Source organism: Malania oleifera, chromosome 8, assembly GCF_029873635.1.
Source record: "Malania oleifera isolate guangnan ecotype guangnan chromosome 8, ASM2987363v1, whole genome shotgun sequence".
NCBI lineage: Eukaryota > Viridiplantae > Streptophyta > Magnoliopsida > Santalales > Ximeniaceae > Malania > Malania oleifera.
Genome location: NC_080424.1, coordinates 5,720,654 through 5,739,657, shown reverse-complemented (window position 1 = coordinate 5,739,657; position 19,004 = coordinate 5,720,654). Strand labels below are relative to the sequence as shown.

The window sequence follows — 19,004 nt, the reverse complement described above, 5'->3', positions numbered from 1 at the left end:
TTCTGGATTTTCTAACATCACCAAACACCTCTTATTCTAAGATTTTTGATTTTCTTTAAGATGTTTCAACTTCCTCGTAAACTTAAAACCTTCCCAACCCCTCTCTATATCCTCTCCCCAAGCGCTTCTCGCTAATGGCTTAAACAAAGCATGACCCAACCGCACATTTGTCAAACCTTAAAGGAGTGGTACCCCAAGCTATCCTCTGCTAGATACTATAAGAACAGGAGAGTGAAGAAGTAGGTTTCGGAAGAATAGTTTGGGAGAGATTAGAGAATTCATTCTCCCTGTCATTACGAAACAAGAACCCCTGAAATTAAAGATGTATTCCCAAGAGGGGGGTGAATTGGGTAATTAAAAATTTCTTAGCGGAATTTGAGATTACTTTAACCCTTGTTAATTTAAATCACCACAGCCACACAATCACAATAACTACTCAGTGACCGTACTATACCAATCAGCAATCCTAGATATGAATATGAAAAATGAAATTATAATCCAAACTCAAACTTCAATTAATTCAGTTGTTCAAATATCAGCGGTTAATTTTCAGCAATAGTCAATGATATTTTCAATACACAAATTCAGTAGTATGAATTAAGTAGTTTTGATACCTATGCTGCAATCAAGCACTTAATCTCAATACCTTTACCCCAGTGGTTTCACGCCTGAATTCAGAGATTAGTTCTTGTCTGATTTTTAATCCAACAACAGAAACTTACAGCCAATATGATAACTTGATTCAATCACAATCAACTCCCAATATTCACCAAGTTCCCAATGAATTTAAAATCATACACGCAGGTTATAACTTGCAGGAATTTAAAGAGTAAGGGAAGAAGAAGATCGAACACAAGATTTTTTACAAGGTTCGGCCAGCAGCCTACGTCCTTGCCTCAAGCAACCTGCTTTGAGGATTTTCCTTTCCTCTTCGTTATCGGGTGAAGTAACCTTCTCTCTGTTCAAGGTGGAGATCCCTCTCTAATGAGAACAACCCTCTCGCCAGGCAATGATTCAAAGCATTGAATTGTCAATAACAAAACAAGAAAAACAAATTTGTTTGTACAAGAAATATACTCTTCAATAGAGCAGAATTTGTACACGCTAGAGCACAATATACTTCAATAAATCAATAAAGAGATGAAGCTCAAAAATATATCACCAGTAATCTGATTGTAGAGTGTGGATTTCAAAAAATTAGATCAGAAATTTGCAAGGTTTCAACGAGAACACACAACAACCTTTTCAGAAATAATTTCAGCATTGTAACTCAAATTTCAAATTGTATGTGTGTATTGGGATAACCTAATTTGTGAGAAGATTACCTTTATATAGAGCAAAAATGTTTCTTGCCGTTTTCCCCAAGTTTTCTTTGAGTTTGGAAACCCAATCATTCAAATTTAGAAACAAAATCCGCGCTGTTAAAAGTTTAAAACATCGACATCAATCGACTAAGCCATAGGGTCAGTTGCCCGAGCTCTTTAAAAATAGCGCATAAGAACAGTCAGTACTAGATCAGTCGACTAGTCACGATGGTTCAGTCGCCTGATTCTATTCTGTTTGTTCATTAACAAACTCAGTAGCATATCAATTGCCTGATGCTTTATCATCAGTCGCCTAACCAGTTAGCCACTTATTATTTTTCAAAGTTTGGTTCCAAAACTTAACTTGGTAACTTGGAAAATTTATTTTAGACTTTATGAAAATATTTTCCATGTTTAAAAACAGGTCTCTAAGTCCATAATGTATCCTAAGAGCTTCAATCTTCAATATGGAGATTCGAAGTACTTACATGAGACTTTAACAAGATGAAACTATCTAAGTTCGTAAGTCTTCATGTTGTAAAGCTTTCAGTATCTGTCTGAGCTTTGATCAATGCTTCAATAAACTTAATGTTCCTCATGATTTGCAACTTTAAGCTTAAGTTTCGACATATCTCTTCAAGTAGAATCACTTGACTCCATATAACACTTGAGCCTTGAAACTTAACTTAACCAAACATTAATTAACCTTGATTTGTTATCGTCAAAACGAGATTAAGCCTTGTTCGGCCAACAACCCATATCCAATCTACTAGCCACTACCCTAGCACCCCCCTCCCCCCCCTCCCCTAAACAAAAAAACACACACACACACACATGTTGAGACCAAGTATAGGTAGCAATGCTCAAAGGAAGATCTCTAAGGCCACACCCCTTGATCAACTAGTCAAAATGCTCCCCCCCCTCCCTCCAATGCGGCCCAAGAAATTTTTTCTCCCCCCAATAATCTCACCATGTTAAAACCCTCATCCACTTGCCATCTAAAGGAACAAAACTCAAAAAAATAAAACAAAATAAAGCTCATCCTAGAATTTCTCCTGAGAGTAGGCCTAGATGGGCCATAAACTGAGGAAACCCACTACTGACCCTCCTTTCACCTTGACAAGAATCAAGTGGGAAGAGAATCCCACTAAACTATTCGCTTTATAAATAGACTGAGAGTCCCATATGATGAGAACATTCCCTGATGCACCATGAGATGTCAAGAAGTCCCATTGAATTTACATAACCAAAACAAAAGTTCATGCATATTGTCCTAAATCTACCCTAAAAATAAGTGTCTTGAATCGGTGGCTTAAATGATGAAATCAATCCTCTATCACACTCCCTCAATTGATAAGGAATTTCAACTTGAAAGAGTGAACTGTAGATATTAACATCTCAGTAGTAGTCTCACAAACCGCATCCTTAGTAAGCCATATAGCTCCCAACCAAATATCTTCAAAAATCACTTTGAGTAGTCACAAAGTGGAAAGGGGAAATTGAAGATGTAATACAGAGTAAAATTAGATTGGGTAAAATGGAGGAGTGTGTCAGGTGTGTTGTGTGATCATAGATATCCTTAAAATTAAAAGGAAAGTTCTATAAGATGGCTAAATAGGCTAGCCATGCTCTGGATAAGAATGTTGAGCAACTAAGAAACAACATGTACGAATAGTAAAAGTTGCTGAAATGAGAATATTTAAGATGGATGAGTGGTATAACATTAAAAGATAAATTAAGGAATGAACATATATGCAATAAAATAGGCATAGCACCAGTCAAAGACAAGATAAGGGATGGGTAGATGGTTTGGGCATTTCAAATGCAAGCCTATTAGCGCACTTATGAGGTGGACTGAGTTAGTTATTGTTTCTAGCATTAAAAGGGGTAGGGGTAGACTTAAAATAACTTGGAATGAGGTAGTGAGGAAGGATTTAATAGCTCTTCAGTTAGAGGAGGAAATTCTCTCAATCAAGTGAATTGATGGAAAAGGATATATTTTGTTGAACCCACTTAGTGGTACTTAATGCTTCTTGTTGTTGTAGGAGTAGTCACAAACTCGTTTTCTAGAATAGAGTCCATTGTGTGTGTCCTGTGGCTGAGAAATGGAAGGAACCTGAGGTATTGCTGACCTTATATGAGTACAAAGCAGATGGCTCAAAGGTGTCTCGTGTCTGATCCTCCACATTAAAAGTTGGACTAATGGTCATCTGATAAGGCAAATCAAGTAAATATGCGTTTGTTTCTAGTTTTTTAATGATGAAGATAGGGCCAATGACGTGGCATAGAGCTTTTTAAAAGAATTTCTGAAGTTGTGTTCATGTCTAATGTGAACTATGACACTATCACCCACATTAAATCTCTAGCCCTATGAATATGCAACAGTTTTATAATCTATATTACTTATGGAAAATTTTCACCTAACCTCAACGTATAGCTCATGGATGTGATGAACAAAAGACCTTTGGGTTTAAATACAAACATCTAGTGTCAAAGGACCAAGATCAAAGGGTGCATGTCGTTTGTAACCAAATTGGCTCTCAAAAGGACACTTACCTGTGGACCTATTCATGGAATTATTATAAGTGAACTCAAAAATCAAGTAGCACTAGGCCCCCACACTACGCCCCAATTGGCCTGTTTTCCTCCCACTATGCATTTAAATAGATCACCTAGACAACAATTAACAACTTGATGTAGGGGCAGCATCAAGGATCTGGAGCCATGAGAGACAAGGAGGAGGAAAGGGAAGAAGAGTGAAGAGAGGCGATACAAGGGGGAAAACTAACGTTTCACTTCATTCAAATTCAACAACCTACTTCCAACATGGCTTTTTGTAACGGTCCTAGGCCCAACTCTGGTGAGGTATTGTCCGCTTTGGTCCATTGGCCTCATAGGTTTGTCCTATAAAAGGTGCCTCATATAGTTGGAGCCCAAACCCTCCTTATAAGCCTTAAATCTCTCTAGTACATATCCGATGTGGGACTTTGACAGGCTTTCCCATCTAATCTCTGATGCCCTTGTCAGCGTAATTTTCCTAGTACACATCCAATGTGAGTTTGTGATAGGCTCTCCCGTGACATCTTTATCAATGTGATCTCTCTAATACAAATTTGATGTGAGACTGTGATAGACATAGTAGTCAAAGGTACAAGGCACACCGAGGTGCATAGGGTACTTGGAGCCGAGGCACGAGGCGAAGGCGCACGCCCCACAAAGGTGGGGCGCACAATTATTAAAATTGTGTACAATTGCCTACTTGGTGGGTAATTTATATAAAAACACATCAATAGTAATATTAGAATTTAAAATGCCAAAATATTCAATAGTAATTATGACAACCAAGTACCAAGTTCCAAGTGAAACAAACATAGTTCAACATAAGTAATTAGGCATGCAAGATTTCAAGTTTCAAATTTGAAATGAAATAAAATTGCCAAGGTGAAGGCCTAAAAGCGTCTTCAATATCAAAAGAAAGAGTACAATAAAACAACAGCTAAATTTAGTAAAAAATGTTATATATTAATATATTTCAGAAAAATGTATAGTTTGTATGCTGCATTTTCAAACAAATTACAAAACAACAGCAAAATTCAGTAAAAAAATGTTATATATTAATTATAAAGTATAAGCTTGCATTAAACTACATAATTAATTACACATTATATAATATTAACTTAGAGGCTTAATGTTATAAGAAGAAGAAGTCGGCAAGAGGCAGCAGAACTGAAGAAGAACTGAAAAAGAAGAAGAATACAAAGAAGCAGAAGAACTGAAAAAGAAGAAGAAGAAGACGAACTGACGAAGGGCTCCTGTTGGTTTGAAGGCTCGAAGACGAGCTCACGAAGGGCTTCTGCTTGTTTGAAGGTTTGAAGACGAGCTTGTGTAGGGCTCCTCCTGGTTCGAAGGCTCGAAGACGAACTCGCGAGGGGCTCTTGTTGGTTTGAAGGCTTGAAGACGAGCTCGCGAAGGGCTCCAGCTGGTTTGAAGGCTCGAGTACAAACTTGTGAAGGGCTCCTGCTGGTGTTGTGCTACTTCGAAGGTTCAAAGAAGAAGGGTTTTGGCTGGTGTCATGTTGGCTCGAAGAGTTGTAGATGAATCCTGTTGGTTCGAGTCGAACAACGACTAGGGATCGTTTTGGCTTTTTCTTTATTAATAGGCTAATAGCATCAAAACTTTCAAGGCTCGACTCATAGCACCTTGCGCATTAGTGCGCCCCTCAGTGCCTTTGAAAGGTTGCCTTGCATTACTAGTGATGAGTCATTGGCCTCGTCGCCCCTTTGCGCCTTGCGCCTAGGAGGCATGCTTTTGACTACTATGGCGACAGGCCCTTTCATTCGATCTCTGACGTCCTTGTTAAAGTGGTTTACACCTCTGTGTAGGATCCACTCACATGATAGTACCCCCAGGGCGGATTCACTAACATGATAGAACTCGCAAGGTGGATCCACTCACTTGATAATACCCCCCAGGGAGGCTCTGATTTTAAATGTAATGGTCCTAAGCCCAACTCTGGTGAGGTATTGTTTGCTTTGGCCCATTGACCTCACGGATTTATTTTGTAAAAGATGCCTCACTTAGTTGGAGCCCAAACCGTCCTTATGAGCCTAAAATCTCCTTAGTACACATCTGATGTGGGACCGTGACACTTTCGCACACTATTTATAAGAAAGTTGGAACACATGAAATTATACATATACCCCTAAGACAACATGAAATTATAAATACATTCCTAAAGTGCACAAATATTACAAACAAGACCCCATATACACAATCTTTATACTAATTGAACTATTCACATAGTAAATTATTAACCAAACCCAAAAATCGTTTGACCCAAATCTTCTTAACTATTCTTCAACAAGGATCTTCCTAAGGTCTTGCTTCTTGTCCTAAATCAAATCTCCCCTAGATGGAAGAAAATATTGGCCTCAAATTTTGAAAAGTTGAAGGATTATAAGTAAGAAGCAAACTTGGACTCTTTGAAAGCCAGTGCTTGATTGATACAAGAAACCATGCTCCATTGATTGCACCATAGACTTGAATTGACAATTGACATCAATGAACCTATCCGGGATAACAAACTCTATAGTAGGAATGTTTGGAAGACTTTAGATGTTGTCAAATACATGCATTTCCTTCCTTGTAGTGTCTTCAAGTTGAGTAACTCTTAATAGATTCTTTGTCATGGTTTGTTGGAAGACATGCATTCATGTCCTTGATTCACATCCAAATCATCCAACCAAGGAGAACCAAGGAGTACATAGCCAATATTCATGGGGTATGATATCACACCAAACATTATCAAAATAGTCACCTAATTGGATAGAAATCAAACATCTTTCGTGAACATGTAAGGTAGTGTTATCAATCCAAGATATCTCATAAGGCTCCGGGTGAGGTTCTAGATGAAGTTGCATACAAGTGACTCCATTTCTAGAAACCACATTCATAGGATGTCTTCCATCAGTGATTAATTTGAATACATTTTCTCCAAACTTAAGAAAGACATGGAATGGCTTGATATTATGTTCCAAGTATGACAAAAGCCATTCATTCTTCCAATAAGTCATTCACCTAAAGCCCTTGGCACGATTTACTAACAATACTTAGTCAATTCTTGCAAACCACTAATCAGATTCCTATTTTTCAAGAACCATCGTCAATTCACCGTTGACCTTGGGTAAATATTATTGTAGAGAATCCAAACAATAACTCATCCACCCCTCATGGAAACTTATATAGGGACTCCTTGGGATAGCTTGTTTCTAAACTTAGGATCTTTTTAGTCTTGGCTTATTGGGGGTCAAGACGATCTTTTGTTTTAGTAACAGATTTTGCCTACCATAGTTGGTTGAATCAAAATCATACAACCTCAAGGACCCTAGTAGGTCATTGGCCACATCCATGAGTAGCACATGACAATAAACCCTATCTTTGTAATTTCCCATTTGAATGGGTATTAGGCACCTCTCAGTGACAAATTTGTCTTTTTTTTTTTTTTTACCTAGTTCACTCTGAAAGGATGAGGTTATGGCTCTACCTTGAGGTTTAATCTTCCTAGAGCAACTTTGAAGTCTACATTCATGCTGCTACTACATTAATAACCCATTTGCATGTCCTATCCCCATGTATACGAAAGTGTGAAAAATAGTGCTGCATTTCCTCTTCTCTCTCCATAGTAGTGGACAAGATACCTCACCATGCCAACATGGTTATCATCCTCAAAATAATCTACTCATCCCCATTTCCTAGGTACTTGGTAGCATCTACAATCTCATCCTTGCATTTGGGTATATAATCAGCTGTGGTTCGAAAGCTAACTGAGCAACTATTTCTTATAGGAAGGAGGGAGGTGCTTTGCTTTTGGCCTTTGTCTCATTGCTTCTCATTGTGTAAACCATACGAGGTTCATCTAACTGCTGGTGGGTTTGATGAACAATTTGCCAATACTTCTTGGTTGGTGCTACAAGTTTCATTTTGGAAAATTGTTTTTATTTTTTATTTTTTTCCTCACCCCTCATGTGGTACCACTCAAAGTATTGCTCCATTGTTTCTATCTAATCCAAAATGGTACATGGATCTAATTTTCCATCATGTGTACACACACCTACCTTGATCCTCTCATTGATGTCACCTAAGTCCTCTTGATCATGTCTAGTCAAGTGTAGAAGATGCCTAAGCTTAGGTTGGCAATCTGCATTCTCAATATCATCAAGAGGATCCTCCTATAGCTTGAGGCTGGAGGAGCTGAAATGGTCTGCTAGGTGGTCTAGGGGCCTAACTCATCTTGTTAGGAGCTCTGGAGCTATAGAAATTTCTAAGACCTTCTACCACAAATCATTTTACCAAACAACTTTAAGACTAGTGCGAATTGTTGACTGAGATAGTGAGATGCTTAAATTTATGGTCTAAAGAATCCTGGAATGCCCAACTGAACATGCAGAGATTGGGTATTAATTGGTGCAAGGTTGGCAAGGGCGTTTCCATAAATTTTGTTAGTGGCCATTGAATAATGCAATGTTTTACAATGATGCTGAGGAAGACCGACCAAACTTGATTACTGATGATATGAATCCTAAAGTTTCTACAATGCACTCATGTTTGTTGAATATATTGCATTTGATTCAACATGGTCGTACATAGTATGACAAGAAGGAAGAATGGGTCTGGAGTACTATGAACTAGGGTTCAAGCAGCTAATTAACCAAAAGAATTCATATGAAGAGGGCTGCCTTATATATATGTATATATAAAAGATGGAAGTGAGAAACTTGGATTTATGCGAATTACTAAATTTCCTAATCATTTAAACATTAATCAAGATGAATGGGAGAATTTTATTACCTCACCAAAGACTCTAAGCTTAACTTGCAACTAGTCGCAGCTTAGTCATGCAATTTTTCTCAAGTCCTTGCCTCACAAAATTGCCACAATAAAGTCAGAATCTGTTGCTGGCAGGACTGAATTGAAGTCCTAAGATATGCAGGAAACACTATCATTTGAATTTCTTCAGGTTTGCTTCAGAATCTCATGAACAAAATCCAATTTATCACAGTAAATTTTAAAATATCTCACTCAAGTCTCAATCTGAGTGCTGGCAAACTGAATTGATACTTCAAATCATGAACCAAACACAATGAATCAGTTTTCTGTCAAACAGCTCCAAAACATCAGGAATTAGACCAAAAGCTTGTGGCTGGAATCTATTTCTTGTTTTGGCTGCTGATGGATAAAGGGGTGGCTAGTTTGTTGCTGCTGGCAGTGCATCAAAATAACTCCAGCGAGGTGGGAATCTGAAGGTATTGGCTCCAGAAAATCTGCAGATGGTTTGTTGAACCCCGTGTTTCTGGATAGACAGCAGGGGAATTTTGTGGAAAGGCTTTTCAAAGGGGTTCTATTGTTTATGGTGGTGGGGGTGTGGCAAGATTCTTTGGATGTTGTGTTGGAAGAACATGAACAAAGGATTTGATTGACAGGATTAGAGGATGAACTGCTGCAGTTGAAGCCTTCTGAAATGAATTGCAGTTGTGCTGTGGTGGTTTGAGTTTTGGGATGATTCTGCGATGGAGATTGCTGTGGCGCGTGTGATTGAATATGAACTGCTGCAGTTGAAGCCTTCTGAAATGAATTGCAGTTGTGCTGTGGTGGTTTGAGTTTTGGGATGATTCTGTGATGGAGATTGCTATGGCGCGTGTGATTGAAGTTTGCTCTGATATCAAACTGATGTGGGATAGTAACAGACGTAGACGAAGTGAGAGGTAAGGGAGAGAGAGGGATGAGGAGAAGGGAATAAGAAGAAAGGAGGAAGGAGGAAGAAGAGTGAGAGGGCTGCACGAGGAAGGGAGGGAAAAACCAGTCAGGAATTCAATTGATTAGCCATCTCATACTGTAAAAGTGCTGAAGTATTTATGCCCTACAACTAAATAAAAACATAATTACAAATTAACCCTAACATAACATAAAATTACACAACAAAAACAAAGTCTGATTCATGTCCTCAATGTATGCAGAAAATAAGTGTGCCGAATTAGCTGCCTAAATGATGAAGATGGTCCTCTGTCAAGTTGCTATTTCAATTAAGGAATTGCCCAAGAAAATGTGGGGTATTCTTCGAATCTCTTTTCATTTTTAGAAATTGAAATACAATTTTTTCTTGAGTCCCAAATTTCAAGTCCCATAAATATCCCTTTGTATTGAATTTCGGAGAGTTGAATTAGAATTGAATTTATGTTGGATGTGGTCTTGCATCAGCAATTTGATGCTGAAAGTTCTCATTTATTTTATGATTATTACCCCAACTGATGGCATGGATATCTTGAGAAATGGTGATGCATTAGCAGAACAGTTAAAAGCAAGTGTTGTGTTCTCTTTTTAAAATGCGCGCACACATGTGTGCACGTATGCCTATATATATATATCCATGTAAATTGTTCGAAGTTGATGGCCTAAGGCCCTAATGGCTTTAAAGAAGCACTAGGCCAAAAGCAATAGTAGTTGTATATGTTGTTTTATTCTTCCTCCATCATTATATTACTTTAATTCTCATTATATTTTATTATAACCTTTTGCATACTTTATGCTTATCTAGATGCAGTTAATATTTCATTTGTATGTTCTGTGTAGGAAGAGGCTGCTTTAAATGTGGTGCTCTTGATCATATTGCTAGAGATTGTACTGGGGGAGCTATCATTAATCAGCAAGCTCCGAAGTACATTTTGAAAGATGACAATGCTCAGCATGGCGGGAATGATGACTCTAGGTTGGTAACTTTCTATGTGGTACTCTCTCTCTCTCTCTCTCTCTCTCTCTCTTTCTCTCTCTCAAATATTTTTTTGCAGATATGAAATGATATTTGATGGAGACACTCCGGAAAGTCCAAAGGGAGGGAAGAGAAATCTTGATCATGAATGTGAAGACCGTGTTGAGAAACAAAAGACTAGCAGGCACAGTTATGATGCCTTGAAATATAGGGATTATGGAAGGAAAGACTCAAGGGAGCGTCATATGGAGAATGATAGAGATAGAGGAAACAGAGCAGATAAGAACCAAGAATGTAATACACATCAATCCAGTGGAAGAAGGAGAGACCGGGAATATCTTGATGATAGAGAGTCAAGAGAAAGTCTTGTGGAGAGACGGGGGAATAGAGATGATGACAGGAGAGATGACAATGAGCATAGAAGTACAGATTCTCATAGACATGGAGACAGGAGGGATGATCGGGAGCATAGGAAGAGAATCCCAGACAAGGATAGCCATGGAGACAGCAGGATCGACAGTAAATTCAGAAAGAGAAATGAAGATGGCGATAGACGAGACAGGAAGGATGAGCATGGCTATAGAAAGAGAAGTATAGGTAATGGTGGGCACAGGGACAGGAGGGGAGAGCGAGATCTCAGATGGAATGAACGAATTGATGATGATCATGATCATAGTAGGAGGCACTCTGGTGACAAAAGAAGATGAACTACTACCTGATGAATGTTTGTGAAATCTCCATTAGAATTTATTTTGCTGTTTGTTACTTTGGTTTTTTCTAACTGTTATAAACCATAAGTGAAATGACTGTTTATTGACTTAGGTCGCAATCTTTCCTTTGGAAGAATCTTTCTACATATGGCTAATTAACTGCAAGAGTTATGGAGAGTAGCTTTCTATATTCACATATCAAGGAAAATAAAAATATAAAGAATGAAAAAAAATATATGTATTCAATGAACAAAATTTTTAATTTAAACCTTATTAAAATCTCATCCTCCCCCAATTTTTTTTTCATGTTTGTTTAAATTTTTATTTTTAATAATACTTGGGATAAAAGCAAAAGCAATATAAATTTATTTTATATTTTTTTGGCAAGGTTCTTACCCCAAACAAAAATATCTGAAATTGTTGGGAATTTATAATGGGTTGGCCTTGTTTTGTTTGGTTAAGGATCTAAAAACGAGTTTCTGTATTGTTCTTGAAAATGGCAATAAAGGATTGTATTACGTATTTTTACATTCAAAACGTGTTTGGTTTGTCATTTTAAGAAATTGATTTTTTTTTTTGTTTGTAAAAAATTAAAGTTGATTCAAGTGATAATTTATTAATAATGATAGCTTATTATTATTATTATTATTATTATTATTATTGAATAGTGAAATTACTGTGGACATCCTCTCTCCTGCACCCGTATAAGGGCGAGTCTTGTGATTTAAGGATGCTGGATATATCCATTTGCACTCCAAAACATGAGAAATACTTTAAAATTATTATTATTTTTTTTTGTTTTGGGTAAAAGACGGCGACACCTCCTAACTTTATTAGAAAATCCCTCAATTATGATGGAATTATTTCCTATAAACCTGTATTTTCTAAACATTTTCTTGAATATGCGCTCAAAAATAATTTTTTGAAAACACTTCACCAAATAAGTCACCAATTAGGATTACTTGAAATTTCAAAGATTGTACACATGCTTGTAACAACTTTATTATAAGGAAGAACAAGTTTTTATGAGTTCAAACAGAACTATGTTTCTGTTGGGAATTACACATTTCAACCCTAAACCCCTTTGTGACAAGACCTGTTGACTCCTAATAAAATGTGAAGTTTAGGTCTTCTATGATCTATCTTTTTCTTGTCTTTTAGAATCAATTCTTAATTTGTTCAAAAAAATTGACTTCGACTAAAAAGAGTGAGAGTATTCTTTTTCCAATGTCATTACACAGAGAACGTAAACAGATTCATAGAAAACTTAAATTCGTAGAGTTGCACACTTGAATTCAAATGGTCAGAACTTATACTCTCCTAGTAGCAAACTTCAATTAATGCAAAATTTAATCTATTGAAAAATTACTTCTCAATTAAATCCATAGATAATGTGAATATTTTCTAGCTCCACAACCTTCAACAAATCATGCTTCAATTATCAAATTTATTTGCATCATTGAATCGAATTCCAACAACCCAAATTCACTACAACTCCACCAGAACACTTCTGTATCATTTCACCTGTTATTATTCCCATTGTTTTGGTGGTTTGCTTTGATCCATGCTCTAATGTTTGAAATCTTTGTGGCTGTTTTCTTGTGCCTCCCTCATATACCTTGTCTCTCCTGCTGCATCTTCTTCATAAAAAATCAAGGCAATTACAAAGAACATTTTTTTCTGAGACTTTTCCTGTAAGCTAATTTTATGCTAACTGTGAAAACAAAGCAGCTCACACGTATCAACCAAACAATTCATCCCCATGATCACATATGTCATCCTAAGCCAAGCTCAAATGCTCTCTTGGGATGGAAAACTCTCAATTAGTATGCATGAATTCCATTTTCAACGTTCTCAATAATTACTGCGACATGCAGTTTGATGTTTGTAGTTTTTATCGATGACGCTACCTTTAGTATGCACAAGTTCTTTTCTTATTTTGTTATGTTTTTCTGAATCCTTGCACTTGCAATGGCAAGCGTTGATAATCTAAAACTATTTCATGAACACAAGAAAGATTTCTGATTAGGCGACGTTGAAGTTGTTTCTTGTTTTGAGTGATCTAGGATTGGGGACACTGGTGTCGTGAGTTGAGTTCTTACCTTTAAGACAATTCTAATAGATATTTTATATGGACAAGGGTTGAGAACTTACAAATGAAAGCTCTAAAAAAACTGTTAAAATCACCTCTGTCCTTTGCTATTTGATTTTTACAATGCTTATAAAAATTACAACCAATGATTGAAACAATGTTTTGATGTATTGTCTCCACATATGTGCATCTTTTCTTATTTTAGAATTTTGTACTTGCAATAAGGAGTGAATGTTTATTGTATAAAATTAATTGGTTAATTATCGTCTAACATGAAAGGATGTCGAGGCATCCCATTCCTAGAATGGACCTCCCACAACCAATGTGGAGTTGATACCAAAGAACCTTGAAGAGGCAGAAGAGGCAAGCCCCTTGTTCTATTATGATCTTTTTGGTACATAAATAGGTCACAAGATGGCTAAAGTGCTCCTTACAGGGCCACGCGTGTGTTGACAGCACAACAGGTGTGATTCTTTAAGACCCTTGCTGCGATAGAGTTGATTTGAGAAAAGAAATGGACTATCTTACTTAGAGAAGTGAAATGCTTGTTGCAGGATTTATCTTAGAACCTGGCCCTGATACAGAAGCATTGGACAATCCTTGTTTATTATGTCTAATTTTAGTGATGATTTTGCAAGCCTAAAGATGAGTTTGTTTAGCTGAGTTTCAGGATGGCTGTTGAGTGAAGGAAGAGAATACAGGACAAATGATTTTGTATAGGAAATCATGGAAATTAAAGGGATTTGGTTGATTGGCAAGGGGTGAGCCATTACACAACCTCTGCTTAAGAAGACAATATGGAGCATAGCTGGTAATGAAATGTTACTGCTCTAATCTCCCAAACCTAAAAAGAGAGAAGAGACTTTCATGATGAAATTTTCAGCCAAGAAACTCGATCCAGTGTGCTTATTGGCCCAAAGAGAGAAACTGGACTTGGTCTACTTCTAGGAGGAAAATTTTGTTTTATTTTTTTTTTCCCTGGTGACTATTATCATCCAATGGTCATCTAGCTGAAGCGCAAGGCGGTAAGATCACCAAATTTTGCAGTCAAGGATCTTGAAGCAAAGCTCAGGCCACTAGAGGTCAACACTGCAACAAATGTAGGTGAGGCACAGAAATTCGAACATCATAGCTCATGTTCCTGAGGAACCTAACCTAAATTCAAGCTTGTCTGTTTTGCTATTTTGCCCATTCTAGAATCAAACATTTTCAGGCAGAAGTTCATTACTATAATAGCTTCATTTTTTTTTTTGAGGTGACTGGGTGATTCCAGCTAGGAGATAGATTGTGTGCCTTGAATTGTTGTGGTTGTGGAAAACAGAATGATTTTATTTTGATGAATATTTCTGCAATTGTCAAACCATTCTGCACACTTGGAAGTATGAATTGATGCAACCATGAATGCAATTTCAATAGTGAATTGTAGATAATATTCTCAAGATTCCAATTTAAAACATTTAACGATAATATTGTGCCCCATTTGTTTATTAAGTTGTTAGCCCTGCACTGACAAATTTTCATGGTGTGATGGTATTGGTGAGTTGTAAAAATCATACTTGCTGAGGCACCTTTCAACTTTCAAGGGCCAAACTATGAAACCCACATCAAAGCAGAAGATATCCATAGTAATGTTCTGCTGGTTTGTAACATATATTTGCAATTTTTAGGTGATATCATTTAGATGATGCAAAAAGCATCAATGAACTCATTGAGAAAGTGAACAAATAGTCTTAAGTTATTTTTCCATTTGATTAAATGGGTTAAATGTAAAAGAATGAAACAACTTGTCAAGGGATGCTCGTCCAACTGCAACTAGACCTTCTGATTTTCTCTTTAGTCTTCCAAACTGGTAATGTTTTTTTAGTGTGGAAAGTGAAATGTCCTGCAGCAGTGGCATCCCAAAGAATGCGATTGCCTTCTCAGTGAATGTTGCTTATGGAAAGCAACTCAGAGTAGAAATGCCATCAGTACTTGTAAAATGGATTTTGAGCTTCCCCACTTTATAGGAGGTTGGGAACCATTCTCACTTGCATTTAAAAACCCTCGGACTTGTTCCCCTTTATTTCCCTGGAAAATTTAATGCATAAATGGGTAAATAATTATCCTACATGTATATTCTTGCCTGCAGGTGTTTTAACTTTACCTGCGCAGCCTCTTTCAGAGGTCCCCAACGCTCCACACGGTTGTAACTATGTGAACTTGAATGGAAATAAACTCGAACTGAAGCATTCATAAGTTCTGGGTACTCTCTGAAAAGCATGGAGTCTCCATGAAGAACAGCTTTGAGTACCTGCCATCCATAAGTTTGCATGACATATTTTCACTTCTACCAGCAGCCATTCTAAGGAAAAGTAAACCGGCAACAATGTGAAGACGATAATAGAAGGGGGTGGTATAATACTGTTGTCTGGGAGACAAACTTACCAAAGGCAACTCCTTGCAGAATATGTGGTATCGAAACTCAGCAGCCAGATCTTGGAGGAGATTCGAACCACTCACGTAGCAGTGGATATGCAGACACATCTCCCCCATCACTTTCTTCCACTCAGCAACCACATCATCCTTGTTATACCACCCTTTTAACTGCCGTATGCGAATGTAGCAAGCACAAAAAAAAAAGTCTGTCAAAGCGCTGCTTGTCCAAATTATGAAGATATTTGTATTAAAGAATTGATCTTGAGATGAATATGGAACAAGTCCTAATGAATCTTCAAATCTTTACAATTATATTGACGTCAAGCTACATATCGGATATACCTGAGAAGCCAATCACAAGGGTGCACACCTGATCAAGGTTAATGATAGAGGAGACAGACAAGGTAAGTTTAGCCGTTCTGTCACAATGGGAGAGGGTGTAAGTTCTTGGAGTGATTCTGGAGTACATATTCATCTCTTCTCCCTTGAAAATCACTTCCAGTTTTGAAGCTTCGAAGTTTGCAGGAGGACCAAAAAGCCAAGCAGCCTAACAGCAAAAATAATATCAAATGCGAACTGATTAGACTATTAAGGCCTGATTACAAGTTTGTTACTTATGGTGCAATGGACAAAGCACTGAACGGCAATTGAGTTGCTATATAAAAGCCAACAAGGATTCGTAAATACATCACTTGAAGGCAATTGAGTATTTGAGTTGCTATGTAAAAGAAAACAAGAATTTGTGATGTATAAAACACTTCAAAACCATGGACGGAGTAGCTTTTCAACAATGTCCATTACTAAACATGAAATTCGTTAACATGGTGATCCATCAAAAGAAGAAGAGCCTGCTTTAGCTATGGGAGTACACTATATATATTGTCAACTTAAAGTTCAGGTGAAGGAAAAATGCAAGACTTGCTTATCCCTAGAAATAGAAGAGAGGGAAACGAAATTGAAATTTATCACCATTTTGTCTCTAAAGTTCTATTGTTGTTAGTTTCCAAATAGCAATTCCAAACCTCCAGTTCTTCAATGCCAAAAGGGAAAAAATAATGAGGAAGAGATAAAGCTGAACTATAATATATTTGTAATTTTATTGGGTGAATTGTTCTGTAAGACTGAAATCATCAGATATTTTGGACATGAAAGCGGCAAATTTCAGGCTGATGAAAATTTTCGTACTAGTTTTTACACTGAAAAATATTACTTTTACCCAGAAAACTAATACTTCTCTGTATTGTTTGATAAATCTAGGGAGACTTGTAACTCACTCATTCTTTTGAGTTTTCATCTGCAAATCTGTGATTGCTGTTTCTTGGTGCTTTTTAATTAGTTGAACAAACAAATTTGACCTTTTTCTTAATACATAATGATTATAGTCCACATCAAATCTGTGATACAACTTAAGAGGTAACATCCCCAGGTTATTTTGTGAGTCTATTATGCCCAGAAAGGAAAACTTGAGACTCCATTCTCAAAAACACCATCTCGGAAGGCATGAATTTGCTAACTCCCTGCACTTTGTTTGGGAGTTAGGAATTGGGATCCTAGTTCTGGATTTATGCATTTTTGGACAAATTATAATACAAAAGTCTATTGATTTCTGTCCAACTTTACACAAATCTGAATTCAAGGTCTTAAATTCACACTCCTAAATGGAACTCGAATGAATTTAAATTTTCATTAAACTTTCTCAACAATCAATACTACTGGCATTTGCAGTTAAGAATTAATTTGCTGGACTACAACAAGTAATTAACCAAATAGGATTACACAATGAGATCAGAACAATTTTTTCATATATATATATTGTTGCAAAAAATGTGAGTTATAATTTCACACACCTAATAATAATATTAACCATGGGAACCACTACTTAATTGAGAGAAGTTTCCTACATATCTTTTCTGTCATTATACAATAAAAACACACCATGGGGATCAAAAAATATTGGAACCCTCCTAAAATAACCAACCTTAGTGCCCCATTTGGAACTTAAAAAGTATTAAATAAACTTTTGGGTTTACACAACATTGACATACGATGTTTTAAAAATTTTAATTTATAATCGAACAATTTTCATTTTTTGATAACATTTGATACAAATTTTCTTTCATTTCCCTCCCTTTTCTCGAGTAAAATCTTGATCGAAACTGAGCCTAGTAAATAGTAATGCACATAAAAAAACACGGAAAACTTAGAAATATGCCAAATCAGAGGATATCAAAAACAAAGTAGAGTAGAATAAAATAATTTTAAGCGTAATGCAGTACAAACCAAAGTGTATATCAATCCCCATGAATTAAGTGATGTTCAACACCCATTACTTATCATCAATCCCCCGTGTAATCATGAATATGGGACAATGTCATTAAGCTCGATCGTGCGCATGGGGCTATATATGAATCATGATAAAGAATGGTTAAGAAAAAGAAACAAAGAATGAATACCTCAAAGACGAGGGAGCTGGAGGGAGCTCCACAATGGGCGCCAGCAGGAGAAAACAGAACAGTGGATCTGTTCGGTGACTTGAATTTGTTGGGGTTTACGCAGAAATTTCTATGTAGAAACGAAAACGATGATGATGATGACGATGAAAAGGAATAGGCAAAATGACAGGCCATGGAAGCATACCCAACTCTTCCTCTTCTTCATCTCTCATATTCCATCATTCTCTCCCTCTCCCTCTCTCTCTCCCTCTCCCTCTCCCTCTCCCTCTCTGCCTCTCTCTTCACCCCAGGGTCCGAGCCATTCGAATCCATACACGTTGTTGACCACCAGTTTTATTATGAGAATTAAAAACCAAGAGGGTGAGTGATGATTGGCTATGGAGAGGAGCGTTGGGAGTTGGGACAGTGTCACCACAGCCAGCAGTTTGGATTTTGAATGGCTTGAGGATAATGTGGTGATTGTAACGTGGCCCACAACTATGCATAAACATTCATGGCTGCTCGCATTCGGCACCCTTCACAGTCCACACCAGACAACCTGCAGGGGTTGGGGCCGTGGATCACGGGTGAACAAAGTTCTTGGAATATTGCCTCAAGAATTGAAAGTTGGAACTGAAATCCAAGGCTACACAAGTTAAATTAGAAGAAGAGAAGATCAGTTAGTTAGTTAGCTTGATTAGTTAGTTTCTTTATTCTTGATTCGTGTATTATATAAATACAAACATATACTCTTTATTTGATAATAGAGAAGAATTTTCAGCCCATGTA

The 19,004-nt window shown here is 37.1% G+C and overlaps 2 protein-coding genes across 2 annotated transcripts in view; one reads left to right on the top strand and one right to left on the bottom strand.

Annotated features, from left to right (window-relative positions):
• Positions 1-11,387, top strand: part of LOC131161651 (peptidyl-prolyl cis-trans isomerase CYP59) — a 70,708-nt gene extending 59,321 nt beyond the window's left edge. Inside the window, exons 14-15 of the mRNA XM_058117568.1 lie at positions 10,431-10,566; positions 10,646-11,387. Of these exons, the coding sequence (XP_057973551.1) occupies positions 10,431-10,566; positions 10,646-11,273 (764 nt within the window). The 3' untranslated portion in view covers positions 11,274-11,387. The remainder of the gene's footprint in view (positions 1-10,430; positions 10,567-10,645) is intronic.
• Positions 11,388-15,001: 3,614 nt separating this feature from the next.
• LOC131161650 (magnesium dechelatase SGRL, chloroplastic) lies at positions 15,002-18,640 on the bottom strand. Its single transcript, XM_058117567.1, has 5 exons — positions 18,237-18,640; positions 16,154-16,330; positions 15,793-15,951; positions 15,512-15,658; positions 15,002-15,435 (listed from the first exon to the last, which is right to left on the bottom strand). Exons 1-5 carry the CDS (start codon positions 18,408-18,410, stop codon positions 15,316-15,318), a joined length of 777 nt encoding a protein of 258 aa, XP_057973550.1. The 5' UTR covers positions 18,411-18,640; the 3' UTR covers positions 15,002-15,315.
• Positions 18,641-19,004: the final 364 nt, after the last annotated feature.